The 19,141-nt window shown below is 51.8% G+C and overlaps 1 protein-coding gene across 1 annotated transcript; it reads left to right on the forward strand.

Annotated features, from left to right (window-relative positions):
* The first annotated feature begins 11,381 nt into the window (after positions 1-11,381).
* LOC119858182 (homeobox protein MSX-3-like) lies at positions 11,382-16,023 on the forward strand. Its single transcript, XM_038408153.2, has 2 exons — positions 11,382-12,974; positions 14,248-16,023. The coding sequence occupies exons 1-2, from the start codon at positions 12,542-12,544 to the stop codon at positions 14,667-14,669; spliced, it is 855 nt and encodes a 284-aa protein (XP_038264081.1). The 5' UTR covers positions 11,382-12,541; the 3' UTR covers positions 14,670-16,023.
* Positions 16,024-19,141: the final 3,118 nt, after the last annotated feature.

A 19,141-nucleotide genomic window follows, 5' to 3' on the forward strand; every position in this document is an offset into this window, starting at 1 on the left:
CCAGCCCAGACTGCTGACCCCGGGGCACTGCTCATGGATATCAACCCAGGGTTCCAGCAGGTGCTGGCCATGGACACCGATCCCCAGCCCCAGGTGCAGATCCCCAGCCCCGGTCACACAGCAGCAGGCACCAACCCCACGTTCCAGCAGGTGCTGGCCCTTGATGCCAATCTCCAATCCCAGTCACGCAGCAGCTGGCTCCGGGGAGTGCAGGCCCAGGACACTGACTCCTAGCCCCTGGCTGTGCAGCAGCAGGCATGGATCCCAAGCGCCAACCGCTGGCTCCTGTCACACAGCAGCAGGTGCCAGCTCTGGGTATCAACCCCCAGCTGCATGGCACTGGGTGCCAATCCCCAGCCCTGGCCACGCAACTGTGGGCACCAATGCTGGATTCCAGTGGGTGCTGGCCCAAGGCACCAACTGCCAGCTCCAGGTGCCAACCCACACCTCCGACCACACGGCAGCGGGGCCACCCATCCATCACCCCTCACCCCTGTTGCCTCATCCCTCCAACCAGGTCTTAACTTGCCAGGACTTGCTGTGAAAAAAGTGATATTAACAAACATACAAATGTCACTTTTCACAGCATTATTTTTTATTAAGTCTGCAAAAAAAAAACCCTACATAAAATAAATTACAATGATCTGGATGCATATTTGTTTTGCCTAAAGTTAATTATGTATTTTAGGGAAGTGTTGATGCAGTCATCAACTCTTGTTAGTGGCCGCACTCTGAGACCACCAAAAAATTTGTTGTGAGAACCCCTGCCTTTCAGTGATAGACTCAAAGAGCTCCATCTATTTTGCTTAGCAAAGAGAAAGTTAAGGGATGACTTGAGTACTGTACAGTCAATAAGTATCTACATGGGGAACAAACAGATAATAATGGAATTGTCAATCTAGCAGAAAGAGGTGTAGCACCATCCAATAGCTGGAGGTTGAAGCTAGACAAATTCAGACTAGAAATAAGGTGTACATTTTTAGTGGTGATACAAATTAACCATCGGAACACACTTTACCGAGGGTTGTGGTGGACTTACAGTTTTTAAATCAATTAATGTGAGGCAGTTCTCTGGTCTGTGTTACACAGGAGGTCAAACTAGATGATCACAATGGATTCCTGCTGGCTTTGGAATCTATGAATAGTGTGGGAGGGGGATGGGAGCAGAGATTATGTATGTATTTTGTGTATATATTTATATGCACATTTGAAAAATTGGGGGCAATTTTGTTTAAAACTCCTATATTGTGTTTGTCCTTCTACTGCCTCTACAAACACATTCACAGATGCTAACACTGGGCAGACAGCCCCCAATCTCTACTGCAGCTGTATTTCTGGAGTCATTCATTCTGCCCAGTAGGCCCCACTTGTGGGCACTTGCCTTAAAGGAGAGCTCAGTGCCACAGTAATGGCCACACAGACAAGGAAATAGTTTGCTTAGACTGTAAATTCTAGGGGAGAAAAGTATTTCCTACAGCAATCTGTCAAGGTGACTCCTTGTGACAGGAGCATTCTACTCACCGCCAGATAGCGCCTCCCCCTGGCTGTTCAGGGGCTTAGCTTCACAAGGTCACAGCCCCTTCCCACAGGAACATGCCATCTCTCCATCTCAGTCCGCAGCCCCTCTCTCACTCCGCAGCCCCTCTCTCACTCCACAAGCTGCTACTGCCTCTTCATGACTCGGCCCCAACCCCGGGTCACTATATACATTTTGCCCTTCGAGGGTATCAAAGTCTTTCTTCAGCAGTCTCAGGCAGTCTTCCCTTTCACTGCCACAGGGGCTGGCAGGGGAACCACCTTCTCCTCCAGGTTCCAGCTCAGGGAATCAGCTGCCAAGGTCTGTTCACTCCTGGATCTCACTGCCTTCCCCTGAGCTCTTCCCACCTGTCTGGCTTCCTCCCCCTTTGGGTTTGCCTGCACCACACCTCCCTCCTCCTGGGAGTGACTGTAGGCTACCTACTGTAGCCTCCAGACACACACCTCCCCTCCCCCAGGCACTGACTGCAGCCCCGTTCTGCTCTGAACTCCTGGCCTATGTGCAGGCCCCTTCACAGGTGAGTTCCTCCCAATTAGCTCCCTCCACACAGCTTATGTCTCCCTCATTTGCTGCTTACTTGGCTGATTGGGCCTACCTGACCTAATTCAGCCCTCTTGGAACCAGCCTGAGGAGTACCCCCCATCACAAAGTCCTGAGGGACAGCGTGTGTGCACTGCACAGACAGCCTCCCTGCAGCCTACGAGTACAGGGGGCAATCCACTCCTCTAATGCTTGGGGGAAGCAAACTGATCTGGCAGGAGTGGTTTCTCCTCTTTGAGTTGCTCTGTGCCTGTGTTGGAGATAATTCCCCTCCAGAGACTAACAGCAAACCGTGACCTGCTCACCCAGTTCCCTGAGGTGAATAGCACCCCCGCAAAAGGAGGCAGCTTTGCTCTACCCCCTAGAGGGTGGAGGAGCACATGGCTATTTGGGCTGGGGCACCTTACAAAGGAGCTGGCCCATCAAGCAATCTGGGCTGACTCCACTGGACTCAGGAGTGCAAGAGGTGAGTCTCAACCCAGCCAGCTGCCCCCTTGGCTGGAGAATGGGATACTGAGCTGGGACCTGCCAACAAACAGGCCTTCCCCCTGAAGGAATGAAGGGCAGGTTTGAAAATGAATGAGTCTATTTGTGCACTCAGGTTCACACATTCAAATCCCCCTCCCCACACACACACTCCAGAGGGCAGGTTGGGAGCAGCATGGACCTGGGGGGTAATAATTTCAGGACCAATGTAAAGGTGGCCAGACTCAGACCAGCTGGTCTGGCCTGGCAGAGATATGGTATCAGACAAGGTGAGGCTCCTCACCTGGAGATGAAGGCTCCTTTCAAAGTGTGCCAAAATGCTGTTGCTTTCAATCACCTTATCCCTCTTCTCCCCAACTCCAGATCTAAAAGGGTCCTCTGAGTATCAGGGAACCTCAGATCCTAAGCTCTTTGTTTGCAGGGCCTGACACAAAGGGGCCCTGAGCCATGACTGGCGCTTCTAGGCTCTAAGACTGTATAACTCAAATAATAATACCCACAAACAGTTCTGCAGACAGGCTGCCCTGTGGCAATTGTCATGGAGTCACAGGGTCTAAGCTATGCCCCAGCCTGCAAGCAGTCTCTTAGAGGGCTGGGCCCCAACGACTCACCCAGTGCCACAGGGGCAAGGCTGTAGTCTCCATGACTCTGAGACTGGGCTGTTGGTACCAGAGATCCCTATCTCTCTCTGGGGATCCCTGCAGCAAATCCAGCCACCAGAGTCCTGCAGGAGACATGTGCTTGGCCCCTTGGGCGCAATGCTCTCAGGGAGTAGGGACAGATACAGGCAGCCTTTGCAAAACAAGGGAACTATCTATCAGTCATCTGGCTACAGAAGCTGAACGTCCCTTGGAGAGCACACAGACTACTCTATAGTCTGTCCGTTCTGGGCAAGCCAGTGCCATGAGAGCCAGTCAAGGTGGGATGGACTCCATCCCTGGCTCTCCCCAGCTCCATTTGATTGTCTCCCCAAGTCCAGGCTCCTGAGTCCCTCCAAAAAGCCCCTTAATTCCAGCCACCTGACACCTTGTTCTCTAGCTCAGTCCCTAAGTTCCTGCCAGGGTTTCCTGCTCTTAGATGGGTTGTACACTCCTTGGGGGCATCTCTGTGTCTGACTGGACTTTCCGCTGATGTGGGCCAGTTTGAGCCAGTTTAATAATGATCCTATTGGTGCCCCCCAGACAGAGAGGTGACCCCCACCCCCTGCCTTCCAGACTGTTCCAGGAACAGTGTTAACCCTTTTGCACCCATTGGGTAGCAATGCACCCTACAGAAGGAAACTGAGGCAGGCTGAGGATTCATAAAAATATGACAGAAAAGTCCCACTTCATCACAGAGGCCAGTTACTGTACTGGGTTACGTGTAGCTGACTGGGATCCTCCACAGGTCCCTGTGGTGTGGGAGCTGCAAAGAGTGGGTGGAATTCACAGAGGCAGAGCAGGGGCTCCTTTGAGCAGGCTCTGCTTTCCCCACCATTGAGGGGCTCTCTGTTAGCGAGAGAAGGAATGAGCCAAGCCCAGAAAGTGAGGGCTGATCCCAGGACAATGTTTTCAAATAAGTTATTGCTCGTCTGGCTAGGGTGAGAGAGACCAGGGCTACAGCACTCTTCCTAGTACAGAGCACACTCGGATGGGAGACTCCTAGGAAAACTTGTGGCACCTCTGGGCTCCTTCTCATTCTGTTTAAGGCTGGGAGTGGGATTAAGCTGTGTAAAAGTGACACCCACTACAATAAGAGGAGGGATACTGCAAATCCCCAACCACTAATCCATGGGCAGGTGCTGTCCTTGGCCATCAGCCCCTGGAGGTTACAGAAGGGTTCCTGCCCACGGCCTGCATAAGCTCCCCATTCATGCTGGTCCAGCTCGAATACTGGGATGAATATCAGCATTCCGCCTCCCCCAGATGCATGTTTTGATGAAGGGGATGGCAGGCAGGCTAGCACAGCCTCATGGCCGGGCCCGGGGACCAAGCAAATGCTTGCCTGGGTGAGAGATTGGCAAAGATGCACAAACACTGCACTTGGCCACTGGGCCCCCCGGCCTTAACAGAAACGGCTTATGAGTGAGATGGCTGGGGATCAAAGTCTCCAGGAAAGCCACGGCTCGCCTGTCGCAAGCAGGAGCGGACAGAGGCAGGGGTTGCACAGCCCAAAGCCAGTGAGAAATTAAATGATTTTAAAGTATTTATCTTACAGGATGTTGCACTCGGGTGTATCTTTCCACTCCCCTCCTAATCCTGGCTTTTCAGCACAGCTTCAGGGCACACAGCATTTGCCCTGCCTGACAGAGCCTGCGTGGAAAGCATGTGTAGGGGGGAGTTTGGGAGGTGGGTCTGGAAGAGAGGGATTTTACCCTAGGGGGGTGGGGAGCTGGGGTCGGGGGAGTAGCGGAGGCACAGCTGGAAGGCTTTCTCCTCCCTTCCTCAGAGTCTGGCTTGCAGGCAATGGGTGGGGAGGGATGCTATTTTGCAGTGGGGAGTATCGGGGACCCCCCCCCATGCACTTAGCTGTCCCATCCATATCAGTTGCCAGCAGCAGGGTCTGGGTGTGCTGCAGGGGTGACGGATTCTGCCTAAAAGTGGGGGGCCACAAGGCCCTGCCCCCTACATGGCTCTGCCACTCCTCTTTCCCCTGAGGCCCCACACCCCGATCAAGCCGGAGCCAGGGTGGGGAGCCTGAGAGCAGCCCCTGGCCCGTGTCCCTGCCCTTCAGGCTTCCCACCCAGGGCAGGTGGACAGTCAGTGGCTCTCCACAGTTACCCATGCAGCTCTTACCCATATGTAAGGGGACTGTTGTCCCCTTACTGACATTCAGCGGAGGTGTTTTGGTTGACTAGATCCCAGTACTAAAAGGGGAACAGTCGATGGGAAATCAGGACCCTGAGACTGACAGCCCCCAGGAACAATGGGGAGAGGCCAATGACCTGCCAGCGTGTCAAGCTAATCAGGGAGTCAGGAGGCCAGGGGGTTCCTGTCCTCTGTGTGAGCTGCAATTGCCTGGGTCAGACAGCGTGGGGCTAAGCTAAGAAGAAAGCAGGAGCCCAAGCTGAGCTGGGGAGCAGAGCCGTGCCAGCCAGAGGGGCCAGAAAAGCAGCCCAGGAAGCAGGCCAGAGCTGGGAGCAGAGTCACAGAAGCAGCCCACAGAGCAGACCTGTCCTGGGAGGAGAGCTGCAGCAACCAGAGCCAGAGACACAGCCCAGGGAGAGCAGACCCTGTGCTGGGAGCAGGGCGGCAGCCACCAGAGCCAGAGACACAGCCCAGGGAGAGCAGACCCTGTGCTGGGAGCAGGGCGGCAGCCACAGAGCCAGAGGGGCCAGAGAAGCAGCCCAGGGGGCTGGAGGCAGAGCAGTAGCATCAGTGCTGAGGCAGAGTGGAGCTGGAGCTGGAGCTGGAGCTGGAGCAGTTTGGAGCTGGGTGGGATGAGGAACTGGGGCCAGCCTAGGGGGGACCTTGGGCAAAGGGCCCAGCGCAGAAAGACACCCCCAGGCAAGGGTTCTTGCAGGCCAGACTGGGAGGGGGATCTTAACCTGACAGGGGGCTGACGTTGGGAAGAAGGGTCCCACCACCCAAAGCCCGGAAGTGTGTGGCCACCACCAGAGCAATTGTCCAACCCACAGCATCCCTGCAGCACACCCAGGGCCTGAGATGGAGGCCTGGGACCTATAAGGAACAGACTGAACTGCCCTGACATTCCAGAGACACTGTTTATGATGTTCCCTGCCACAGAGCAGGGTGATGTGTTTTCCTTTAACCTATCCCATTTTTCCTTATTCTTTTATGTATATAATGATCAGTGGGTCAGGGAAGTGTCCAGTGCAGAGAGAGTACCCCGGAGTGGGCACACCCTAGCCCCTGTCCCTGAGAGCTGCTCTGGGCCCCTCCACCCGCATCCCAGGCAGGTGGAGGGTCCATGGCTCCCCACAGCTGTCCAGGCTCCCCAGGCTGGGGTCTGCTTCTGGCCTGGCCGGGAGGCAGGGCCTTGTGGGGAAGAGGAGGGGAAGGACGCTGGGTTCATGGTAAAAAGTGGATGGGCCAGGCCCATCCACTTTCAAAAAGTGGGACCACCATGGCCCCTGGGCCCTGCCTGTTTCAGCACCCCAGTTTGCTGTTTTGTAGTGAGAGGGGTCAGAGAATCTCCCTCCCCAGGATACTTACCTGTCCCGGTCCCATCTCCACTTGGTCAGCCGTTTTGCCAACTGGGGGCTCTCCTGCCAAACCCAGGGTTCCCCTGCCCCATTCCCCCCAAACTTGGTATCTCCCCACACTCCTCAACCCCCCCCCCCCCACCAACGTGGCTTCCCCACTCCTTCCAAAACATCCTTAACTCTTCATACAACATAGTCCACCCCACCATCTCCACCTCCCCATGAGCCATCATTGTCCTCCATTTTGGACCAAACTAGTCTCGGTGTCACCCCCTCTGCCCCAGGGCCAGTCTGAGGCTCTCTGGGGCTGAATCCCTGCTATGACTGGGATAACAGGTTCAGTCTCCTCTCTCTGTTACCCTCCACAGCGGGAGGGAGCACTCTTCTGTCTGCTTGCAGGAGAACTGGACTATGCAGGCTGACCTGGTGCTGTCACAGTCCCAGGACTGAGCAGAATGTGCCATGCCCGCCACCGGTGATGGGCAACACCAAGAGACCTCAGCCATCCCCCCCACCAGTGCCCCTGGGGGCAAAGGCCAAGGGACCTTGCATATGGGGGGAGCGGTCATGGAGCTTTGGCTCAATTTGGGAGGATGAGGTCAGGGCTTTTGCCCCTGGCTCTGCAAGGGACAGGGTGCTGGGCATCAATGGAGTGCACTGCCTTTGGGGAAGAGGGGTGGCACCTGCCCTTAGGCCACAGCACAGAAGGGCCAGGGTTGGGAGGAGAATGGAAAGATGCACCCCCTGAGTACTGGCCCCCAGGCCTCTCAAATAGAGAAGTCAAGCTATGCCTATGGTTGCACTGTGATTGCCATGAAATGGAAATTACATTCCAACCAGTATGGTGAGAGCAGGGTCTCCAGGACCCTTACAGAAAGAGGGGAAAGGAGCTGGGAGCTGTAGTTTCATCACGGTCTCGCTCTCCCTTGTTTGCAGTACTCTTTTTCAAATGGTTTTTGTTCCCACCGCTTGCTGCAGTTGGGTATACAGAGCAAATAGGCTCCATTTCTCTCTGTCTAAAAGCAGTCTTTTAAAAATGAAATTTAAAGCTACTAGCCAAGGTTAACGATCAGACGTTTTATCTTGGCCCAGTATATGTAACTAACAAGTGATCAAACACACAAACTTTTGAGCAATTCACAGTCCAATAGCTCTGAATATTAAAAATGCCTTGAAAGTACAAGTATTCTACAGCTTGATCTGAGGCCAGCCCAACTTACTTTCTGTGTTATTACATTGAGTGTGTCTTTGTTTCACAATGTCAAATCTAACTAGATTTATTTCAATTCAATTCAATGTAAAAAGAAGCTACCCTAAGGTGTGTCAATCACGCATTCTAATGCATCCTTCATTCGTTGTCCTTCCTTTTGAAAATATCATTGCCATATGAACGGATAGCAACAGGGTGAAACAGAATGAAAGATGCTACCAGTTTAAACTGGCAGACAAAAAGTCTGAGGCTGCTAAAGACACTGCGCCATAGTATAATGGTGTGTTGTAAACAGTATTGCCGTGTGACATAAGCACTAGACACAAGAATGCGGGCAAACAGAAAAAAAAGTCCAGGCACATAGACACCAGAACCAACCTGAAAACAGATGGTGTGTCCTGCTGTAGGCAACGGGAAAGGAGAAGTCCTTCCAGTACACACATGCAAAGCACTAAGCATCACTAGTGGCATAAACACAACCACAAAACGACGACGACAAAATTTACCGAGAAGACAAATGCCCAGTTGTATTTGATTCTAGTGCTTTGTCAGGAAAGCATTCAGTTCAATGTTAGGTACAGTGGCTAGAAAGTCATTCTGCACTATTTTTTCCATGAATTCAGGCCTTGTGCATAGTAACATGGATATAACATGCATACAGATGAAAACCCAGCATTTATGGGAAGGTATTTCATAGTGATTTTTCTGCTTGTCAGTTTATTTATCCCCTGCACTTTGTTAGAGAAAAACAATTCACAAATTCCAGGGTATTCAAGTTTATATATGTGTCCTCCTTGCCCCTGGGAGTGTGAGTGTGTGTGTGTATATATATATATTTATATATATATATATATATAAATTGCACATATTTAAATTAACATGTCAATAAAGAATCTATCCCTGCAATGAAACTATATTCATTAAAAATTTCATCGCCCTAAAGCACACTGAAGTTTACTACTCCTAAAACAGATTATCATAATCTACAGCTTTAAAGAAACAATGTTAACAAAATTATCTACAGTCACTTTAGTCCCTCTTTATAACCTTAGAGGAGTTCTTACAATATGGCATGAGAGCCCCAGGGAATTTGCCTGTGTTGTGGGCTTTTCAGCCAGTGCTTCTATATTTGCACTGGGGAGAACTTTGTTTTAATTGAATTTCCTTAGCATTGCTGAGCAATTGCAATAAAATGAAAACAAATCTGGATTTAATTAAATGAACAATTTTTTTCAAAACAATAGAAATATTTTGCAGGCTTCCTGAACATGAAGCCATGATTCTTACCTACACCTTGACCTTATTTTTGTAACTAGATAACATGGCTCAATGGATGTTCATATTCCTAACCTTCCTTCCTTCTCACCATGAGCCATCTATTGATATCAAAATAATATGTTTATAGATCTGTCCTTAAATGGTCCAAATTGCTCAAAATGATGTTATTGTTGCATTTATATATATATATTTACATACTAGCTGGATTGTCCTGTGCTCTGATCATTAGATCCAACTGCTTACATGCAAAACCAAAATAAAGCTCATTTGAAAACTCCCTCCCCTCCCGAATAATTTGTAATATTGTGTGCCAACTGTGAACAGACACAGTATATGCACACAGATACCTGTCAATGAAGTCTGGCAGCAGAACAGTTAGTAATGTACATGTTAAAAGTGTCAAGCCAGTGAACTTTTTGTCTAAGAATAAAACCTTGTCCCAGTTGCTGTTTGCTCGTTAGGGCTCAGCGACGTATCACTGCGTTTCTTACCTGTCCGACAGCAGTCCTGCTAAACCATATTGCGTAGTGTTGGGAGTTTAGAGGGACTGAATGCATAGGGAACAATTCCGAATGTACAGGGAGTCTGTGCATCTCTTTGGGAAGTTCTTGGTGTCCTTGGAGTTGAATTCTGCTGTCTGAAGAGGAGATAGGCAGGGATATAAGAACACAGACTGCAGCAAGGGGCCTAATCCCGTTGTCCTTGGCCAGGCCAGACTCCCATGGAAGTGTCCACTGGTTGCAGGGCTGGCCCTGAATAGGGACTAATGTACCTTTGCGGTCTTTCTCAGCAGCTTTAGAGGCAGTCTCCTCCAGACACTGGCTCTGCCTGTGCAGCTCGCAGTCTGGTCTGTGCATCCCTTCAGCTCACAAATGCCTGATCTTGCAGGCTGTGCTGAGTGTTTCCCAGAGTTTGCCCGAACAAGGACGCTGCAATTTTCTCAATACAAAGGTGCTGGCAATTTCTAGACAGCGATTTCCCCCCACAGCCAACTCTGGGTTTGAAAGCCAACATTTTGTTTTCTGTATAATGTCCATCCCAGGATTCCCCCGGGGTCCTGTCTCTCCATCCAGAGTGTTTGTTGGACCCTGACTCATTTCTGATCTGCAGCACATGGGGATGCAGTCCGTGCTTGCTGTCCCAAGAGTTACAGCAGTGTCAAGCGTGGTCAAAGATTTAGTTAGTCTAATCTCATTTATAAAATAATATTAGTGGGGTTGAACAGCAATCAGATAATGCATGGGCTGTTTCTGTAAAGATGAGGGTGCCCATGGCACAACAAAGGTAGATCAGACTTTATTCCTTTGTAGATTTTTGTTTACATATGGACATTAAGTGGAATAAAATTTTACAGCTCCTGAGACCTTTTTTGATCAAAATCAGAATATCTGGAGAGCCTGATATTCATTTATTTTTACAGATACCAAATAGATTTTCAAGCACATCGTGTGCTCCTAGGTGAGCACAAAATCACATAGAACACGTGTTTATTTAACTCTAGGGAGAGGTATGTGCATTGTCCTGGAGCTGATGGACTGCCGGCTCTGCAGTATCACAGACCCACTCCTCCTTGGGACGTGCAGATTCCCATTAACTCTTGCTACACTATTTGACCAAATGGAATTGTTTACTGGGTATATGAGCAGGCAGAGCCGTGTGTGCAACTGTTTAAAGTGAACATAGCCCACTTTGTATTAGGCAACCACCAAAAGATCTTAAAAGAGAGGTTGAAGAATATTTTCTTATTTAGAAAACATTACGGACCAGAGTGGTAAACCAGGATTTTTCTCTCAAAACAATATGCTGTTACTTTGTGAGTTGTGTCACTTCAGTGAATAAATTCTGACACATGCTAAATTAAAAAAATACAAACAAACATAAATCCACCTTCAGATTAATGGATTGGAACATACTGTAGCACATTTGGAATTTTTCAGCAGTACCATTTACAATAGCAAATGTTCTGGAATAAATATATCAAACATTCAATCGAAAAGCTCTTGTAAATCTGAAAAGAAAAGACCTTTTCATCCTATGCACTAGAGTTTACTTTTAGCTGCATTTAATGTGTCCCTCAGAGAAAACATTATTAGTGGTAATAATGTCAAACTTAATTGCTTTTCAAGTAATTCCGGCAGCTCAACAGTTAACAGCCCATAAAAAGCCCGCCTGTGTGTGAATCTAGTCCTTTCAGCCATGCACTAGACATTAAATTTTGGGAGGACAATTAAGTAGAGTTAACTGTTGCCTATTCTCCGTGAGGTAGCTTCCCTTTTGATCCTGCTGCGCCTGGCGCCTTCCAAAACATAATTTGTCTGCCTTATTAAAATGCTCCAACCTATGGTGAAGGATTGCCCGGTGCTTTTCAAATGAAGCAGCAACAATCAGAAGGACCAAGACGAGCTGCACGGCAGAAAGACTAGGACCAATGTAATAAATTAGCAATTACCCTGGTAAGTAAAATAGGAGACTGAAAGTCGCAGCAAAGTTCAAGAAAACTGAGCGGGGGAGAAGGGGGGGGGGATTTAAAGAACAAACTCCAGTCTCAAAAACAGCAAATTAGCCCCTGGAGCAGGCTGGGCTCCCAGCCTCCGCTGCTGGTAGACTGGGGGGCTGCCAGGTTTGTGGCTAGCGAGGGGCCGATGAAATAAATGTTCGGGGCCCATTGGTGTGCAAAGGCAGGATTTTGGGGAGAGGTGAATCCAGCAGGGAAATGCTAGTGGGGAGTGCGGGGGAGCCGCTCCCCCTGGTGCCAACAAGCGCCCAGCAATGGGAGAAGAGGGGCTGCTGCCCAACTTGTTAACTGCACTGAACCGTGCTCCCAGAGACGGCAGCCCGGGGGCCACCCGCCGCCCCCGCCAGACGGCACCGGCCTGAGAGTGCAGGCGGCCAATGGCAGCCCCTCGCCCGGCACGTCACGGGCTGCAGGGGGGAGATTGGAGGGCGGCCACATGAAAGAGGAGCGGCAGAACTTTTATAGCTGTTAAAGTGCAGGAGAAGCCTGCAGGGTCCTTGAGTCCCATCGCGAGCCTGCCGCCCTGCCTCAAGCATGGAGCCCGGGACCCCATCTCCCACCCTGAGCCTTGCACTGGTGGTGCCTGAGCCTGGGGCTGGGACCCTGAAGCCTGGACCCCACCCCTGAGGCTGGAGTTGGGAGCCCTGGAGCCTGGATCCCACCCCTGAGGCTGGAGCTGGGTCCCTGGAGCCTGGACCCCAGCCCTGAGACTGGAGCTGGGACCCTGGAGCCTGGACCTCACCCCTGAGGCTGTTGCTTGGGCCTGAGCTCTGGGGCGGTGTCTGGAGCCTCCCAGGGTGTGTATGCCCCCTTGCCCCCAGCAGCAGTTTTATGGCTCCCTCCTCCCTGAGGATGAATCCTTGCCAGAGGTTGCTGAGCCCGGAGACAGCCTGCACAGAGACCAGCAAAGGAGTGGCCGCCCTCGCCAAGGGGAGCCCCCTCTCTGAGGAGGAGCCGCCCAGAATGGGCTCCAAGGCACCGGGATGCAGGGGCCAAACCACCTCTAGCCCTCTGCTGCCCTTCAGTGTGGAGTCCCTGCTGATCACGGAGCGCAAGCTGTGTCCCCGGAGCAGCCGCTCTCACCAGCCACCCCCTGCTGCCACTGCCGAAGTGCCACCTGCCCGGGCCCGGAGCAGCTTGTACACGGCGGAGTCAGGCCAAGATTTCCCAGAGCAGCGGGCTAAGCAGCAGCCACCAGCGGTGGAGAGTCCTGGTGACAAGGAGCCCAACTCCTGGTTTGCAAAGTCTGCCTGTTCTCCATCAAGTAAGTACCTAAAGTGACCCCGCACCTCTGTGTGTCAGAACACAGAGCCAGCCTGGGCAACTGTCAGTCCAACTAGCAGGACACCTGGGACCCCTCCCCTGCCAGCCAGAGCATCAGGGGAGCACTAAACTCATGGGGCGTGGGCTTCCTCCCTTGTTGGTATGTGACCCTCTCCCCACCTGAGATCCCAGGCCAGGCTCACCTGTGGCTTCCTCTGAACAGCAGAATGATCAGGACCCGGTCCCACCAGTGGGAAGGGCATGTTGCCCGCAGGATAGTAGATAGGGAGACAACAGCCATTCAGTGGGCCCTAACTCACCCCAGCCCCTCGCTTGTGCTGTGAAGCTCCAGCCAGGCTGAGGTGCCATCGCTTCACCCCCAAGCTGACAGTGAGGCAGCTGCAGCTTCCAATGCTCTGTGCCTATGAGCCCTGTGTGAGCAGCACAGCCTGACCCAGGTTCCTGCTGGGACCTACAGCCTCCTGGTAGGGTCTGCCAGGCCATTGGCCCTGCCATCACTCTGCGCCCCCATCAACCCTAGCCAGCCACTCGCTTCTGAACAGTGGGGGAAAGGCCCAGTGCTCTCCCCTGCAGATAGCGCCGTACATTGCTAATGGTGTGCAGGCTACCTGGACCTGGCCTGTACTCCTCCCTTGGGGGTCCCACCTGGGCCAAGGGCCACAGCTCACACCACTTGGTGCCTGCCTGTGAGCTCAGCTCCTCTGCCCACGCCCAGGCCAGGCGCACGGTGAACCCCATGACTCTGGTCCCAGGCACTTCTGCCCCTGTAAGCTGAATGGCACTCTGGTCACTCAGTGCAGCTGGGCACTGGGAACCCCATGGGCAAGGGAGGGACCTGCCTGCTCTCTCCAGCTGAGACAGGAGCTCCTAGGGACTGACATGTGGAGCCTGCGTGCCACAGTGCCCTACTCCCTGACGGCCAGTGACCCATCCGCATCCCAACTCAGCATTCCTGGTTCCATGCATGAGGGAGTCTCTGGGCCCCAAATAGGGGCTTTGTGAGTACCTGTCATGTGGTCACCGAGGGGAAGGCCTGCTCTGTGCCATGCTGAATTCCCAGCCCTGAGGGAGCTAGCCCCACTGGGGAAACGCACATTCATGGAAGGGCTGGAGCCCAGGATGGACTCCACATCTGAGGTGGGTAGGGTATTTACAGGGTTGGAGGGTCCCGGAGATTGCGCCTTTGACCTGGTAGCCGGGCCAAGGCCGCTCCGCATTAAGCAGCTGGGCTGTTTGTTTGTGTCACCTTGCAGGGCAGCCAAGCCCTCCACCCTGCACTCTGAGGAAGCACAAGAACAATCGCAAGCCCCGCACGCCCTTCACCACCTCGCAGCTGCTAGCGCTTGAGAGGAAGTTCCGGCAGAAGCAGTATTTGTCCATCGCCGAGCGGGCTGAGTTCTCCAGCTCCCTCAATCTCACAGAGACCCAGGTCAAGATTTGGTTCCAGAACCGCAGGGCTAAGGCCAAGAGGTTGCAGGAAGCAGAGCTGGAGAAGCTCAAACTGGCCACCAAGCCCTTGCTGCCCTCTTTTGCCCTGCCCTTCCCTCTGGGAGCACACGTGGGCTCCCCCTCCCTGTACGGAGCCACCAGCACTTTCCCCAGCAGAGCAACCCTGCAGCCTGTCCCAGGTCTCTTCACAGCGCCAGTCACCTATGGCATGTACTACCTGTCCTAACAACCTGGTGCAGGGAACAGGCTGTGTGTGCCCCGGCTTGTGCTGCTGCACATGGGGCGAGCAGCACAATATGTGGGCCTGCAAACCCGCTTCTTCGCTCGTTGCTGATTGTGGACTAGCCCCCTTCTGACCAGCATGCACTGAGTGGCTTACAGCTGCCGAGGGTCAGTCCCTGGCTGTGGAACAGCAGGCGAAAATCCACTCGGAATAGTGTTTGGGCTTCAACACTGAAGGATCGCTGCCTCCCAAATTGTAGGCAAGAAAAAGTTCCTTACCTATGGGCTCCCTGACTGCAGCACCCTAGTGCAATGCACTTGCTTCCCAGCCCAGCTGGCACAGGGCTGACTTTAGCTCAACTGTGTCAGGTTCCTCTTAATCCTGGTGTGAATCTGATCCTGTCTCCCAGCCTCTGAACAGGGGAGACCTGATCACAGTACGACAGGAAGTTCCCATCTCCTTGTATTGGTCTCTAATGGCCTTTCCTCTTAGCGTCTCTCTCTCCCAAGCATATCCTAGTCTAGCGGAGCTTGTCCCTGAGTGTTTACAACAACCACAAGTCACTGGTCTCGATGCTGGGGTTGCAGAGAGCAGATCTCTGGCCTGTGCTGATCTGACTGACTCAGCGTGATGGTACTGCGTGGCCTGAACACCCATGGATGCGATTGTGCTTGATACTGATACTGCAGTACTGTGTGAGAAGCCTGGTGCTTCCCCTGCTCCCGATCATGCATGACAGAGCGCAAGGTGTTGAAGGACAACGAGAGTAAAACAGCAGAAAGCAGAGACCGTTCACCCCTGCCCCCCCAACACACGCACATTCTTCCAGAACCAGCTTGGGTTTGGTTAATCAGCCCTCCTCAGTGACCTCGTCCTCCCCCCTCCACCCCGACTACCCCTCTGCAAGGCTCCCCCTGGCATGAATGAGTTCCATCCAGTCATGACTTCAAGGTATGGGACCAATGGGCCTGAGTCTACAGCCATTATTTCCTGAGCAGCCAGCCCTACGGAGTCACCCCATTGCGGGATGGAGCTCTGCCAGGTCCATGCTGCCTTCTGTGGAGCTGGCAGTGACTCGAGGCCAGGTCCCTTAGCGTTCTCTTGCTGTAAATAGGGGACAGTCTGATTTTTGTATGGGTCACTGGGGCTGTATTTGAGGATGCTAAGCTGTTTATAGGTGAATGCTCACAGGTATTCACAGATGTGTCTATGCTGTGTGCATTTCAGCCCATGTGAAAGACACAAACCTAATTTCATGTACATAGTTTGGGTTTTGTACAGAGCCCTGAATGGGCTGGGGCAGAAATCTCCGTTTTGTACAAAGCAGCCAGTCAATAAAGCCTCTAAGTTAATCAAGGCAGCGGTACCGCTCGCAGCTTTGTTCTTTATAAAAAATGTTGTAGCTTTCCCCAAAATGTAACAAACAGTCTCCTAACCAGAGACCACCAGAGCCAGTGTATTCAGCCTGTACAATGAGGCCTGGCTGCTGGGGAGAGCCACGAGGGATTCCTATAAAATACTACACAGATTAGCCAGGTCTGCCTGCCCAGAAGGTGTCAGGCTTGTGCCGCACACACAGCACTGCTCCTTGCCCTGCTGGTGCAGTAATTCTTGGGGCTCTTTGGATGTACTGCAAAAAACTACCTCTGCCATTGCTCCAGCCAGTTACTGTGCACTGCCACTGCTAGAGGCAACCCCCCCAGCCATCTCAGAGGAGTGAACGGAATTGAGGTAGCTGCCCCACTGGAGAGCAGAACCACTTCTCCAGGTGTTGGGGGCCTCCCATTTGCCAAGGGTCTTGCTCCAAGTCCCCAGGCAATGGCTCCGGTCCACTCTCTAGTACTCTGAAGCCCCGCTTTCCCTCCGCCCACAAACACACACAACACACAGCGTTGGGGTTGCTGCTCTTGTGGTGCTCCCCGGCTCACTGCCCATCTTCCTGGCTCAGGGCTCATGTCAGGAAGGGCGCAGCCTGGGGCTGCTTACCATTGGCAGGAAGTAGGGCAAGCCCAGGCACTGGCCAGGGCTTTAAGTGTGTCTTTTCAGCCACAGCTCTTAAGAAGCTTCCTGAGGTGCTGCCTGAGAAGGCCCCAGCATGGTGTCAGGGGAATGCACCTCTCTGGGTGACCCCTGTCACACTGCCCCTACTTTCTGGAGGAGGCTTTGGGAAACCTAGGCTCCCTTCCTGCTCCCAGGAATGCTGGGGTGGGAAGGGGTCTTACAGCTCACTGCCCCTTAGGTAGCCCTGCGGGTCCCAAGCACTTGCCCTGCTCCCAGTCAGGGAAGGCTTGGTGCCTAGCAGCCATTCTGAACTGGAAGCCCATGTCTCAGACTTTGTCATGATTCTAAATGTGTAGCAAACAGTGTGTGTTTGCGCTAGGCAGCGTCAGCCCTCCGAACAGGAAATTACTGGTATTTCTTGGAGACCTGTCAAGTTTCAAACTGTGGCTGGCTGTGTGGAGTAAGGGGCTGGGGCTGGGGCTGGGGCTCCAGACCTGCCTTTGCTTTTCCTTTAGGCACTATTGCCACCTGCTGGATGCCAGACACTCTGCACCGACCGGGCTAGAATCCATCCCTTGAAGAAGCTACTGTTACAGCACTACTCAAGCTTCTGTGGGAATGGTTCTAGCAACTGCCCTCCAATGCCCAGTCCTTCAACTACTTCTCCCCATACCTGCCCTCTCCTGCTCTGAACTGCCTCTGCTTTACTGCAGCCTCTAAGGGAGTGGTGTTGGGCCACATCCCCAAGTTGCCTTCAAGACTCTGAGGCCATAACCTCCTGCAGCAGCTGTGCTCCTCAGGAACGATGACACTTTCCACTGTAAGAGTGAAAGGTATGAGAGCTGGAGATAGATTTCTGCTCAACAGCCCCCCAACTTAGAATCCCTTCCAAGAAGAGATTAGAGTAACCAGATCTCATTGCCTTCAGGACAAAATGTGAGACTCACTCCTTTGACAAGTTTCAGAGTAGCAGCCGTGTTAGTCTGTATTCGCAAAAAGAAAAGGAGTACTTGTGGCACCTTAGCAACTAACAAATTTATTTGAGCATAAGCTTTCGTGAGCTACAGCTCACTTCATCGGATGCATCCGATGAAGTGAGCTGTAGCTCATGAAAGCTTATGCTCAAATAAATTTGTTAGTCTCTAAGGTGCCACAAGTACTCCTTTTCTTTTTACTCCTTTGACAAAGTCTCCCCATTACATTTTGGCAAAGTGGTAATGATGCCAATATTTCAAGTTACCTAATCCTTTCCATTGTAATTTCCTAGACTCGCTGCTTATAACGTCAACAAACATTTCTTTTGAAAGTTTCAGCAAATTAGGTTAGCCATTTTTAGATCCAGATCAATAAAAAAATAGATACTTTCACCAACGCTAAAAACATTTTCAATGCTGGTTTAAACATCCCTAGGGTTATGCAGCAGGAACTGGACATTTGGCAAAGGGACAGTCGTAGGGTCAGAGCAGTGCCTTTCACCTCCTCCATAAAAATCTCTTCAGATTTGTAAGCCATAGGAAATATCCTTTGGCACACGCTTGTTATTTTTTGAACATTCCTACTGCACCAAGCTTGCTTCCAAGCCCCCCTTAGCCTTCTTCATTGTTTCCAAATAACTGCATAGACTAACAGTATCAATAAGGTGGTAGGGCAGGAGCATGCCAGCCGTGCAGCTGTCCTTCGGCCACAAGGAAAGTAGCTAGGCTGGGAGACACAAGCCTGTGAACCCTAATCACTAACACTTAATATCAAGTAGGGCTTCATACACCTGCTTTAAGACAGAGGCATCTTCATAGATAACTGGGGATCAGTAAAGTTGCACAGGGTCACTTCTGGCAGGGCTAGGAAGAGAACCCAGGCCTTTGAAGTGGCAGACCTACCTTTCAGTCACTTAGCCATACTGCGTTTCGGAAGGACTGTGCTAAATCTTTGTGCTTGGCTACGGTGGCCCAATTCACTCCTGCACCAGTGAAGTATTTGCCACAGGGGACAAGGGGAGGCAGCTTGTACGTCCCTTTATGGAGGTGCAGTTCAGCCCGCACAAAGGGGCCACAAAGCACTTATGAATCATGCTCCATGTCTTCAAAATGGAGCTATTCCAACATACCCCGGTTCACAAATAGGTTTGAGACGTACAGATTAATGAGCACATTGTAAATGCAAAGCATCATTTAAAAGCAAAGACCACTCAAGAGTGCTAATTTGCAGATCCCTTCTCTACTCATTAGACCACACTCCCCCACCAGAGCCAGGAAAGAACATGGACCCACATTCCCAGCATTCTACAAATGTCTACAACACAGTGGTTTAACCCACTGGCAAAGGGTGTGTTTTATCCCTCCCAATAAAGGCTATATCAGGCTGTTGTATAGCTAAAGAGTGGGGGTCTAGGGAGCAACTGAGCTATGGTGTTTAAAGCCCTTGTTTACTGTTACATGTTAAATGCCTACGGGGGCTCTGGTCTGTTAGTCCCAGTT

Source organism: Dermochelys coriacea, chromosome 7 (genome assembly GCF_009764565.3).
Source record: "Dermochelys coriacea isolate rDerCor1 chromosome 7, rDerCor1.pri.v4, whole genome shotgun sequence".
Classification (NCBI taxonomy): Eukaryota; Metazoa; Chordata; order Testudines; family Dermochelyidae; genus Dermochelys; species Dermochelys coriacea.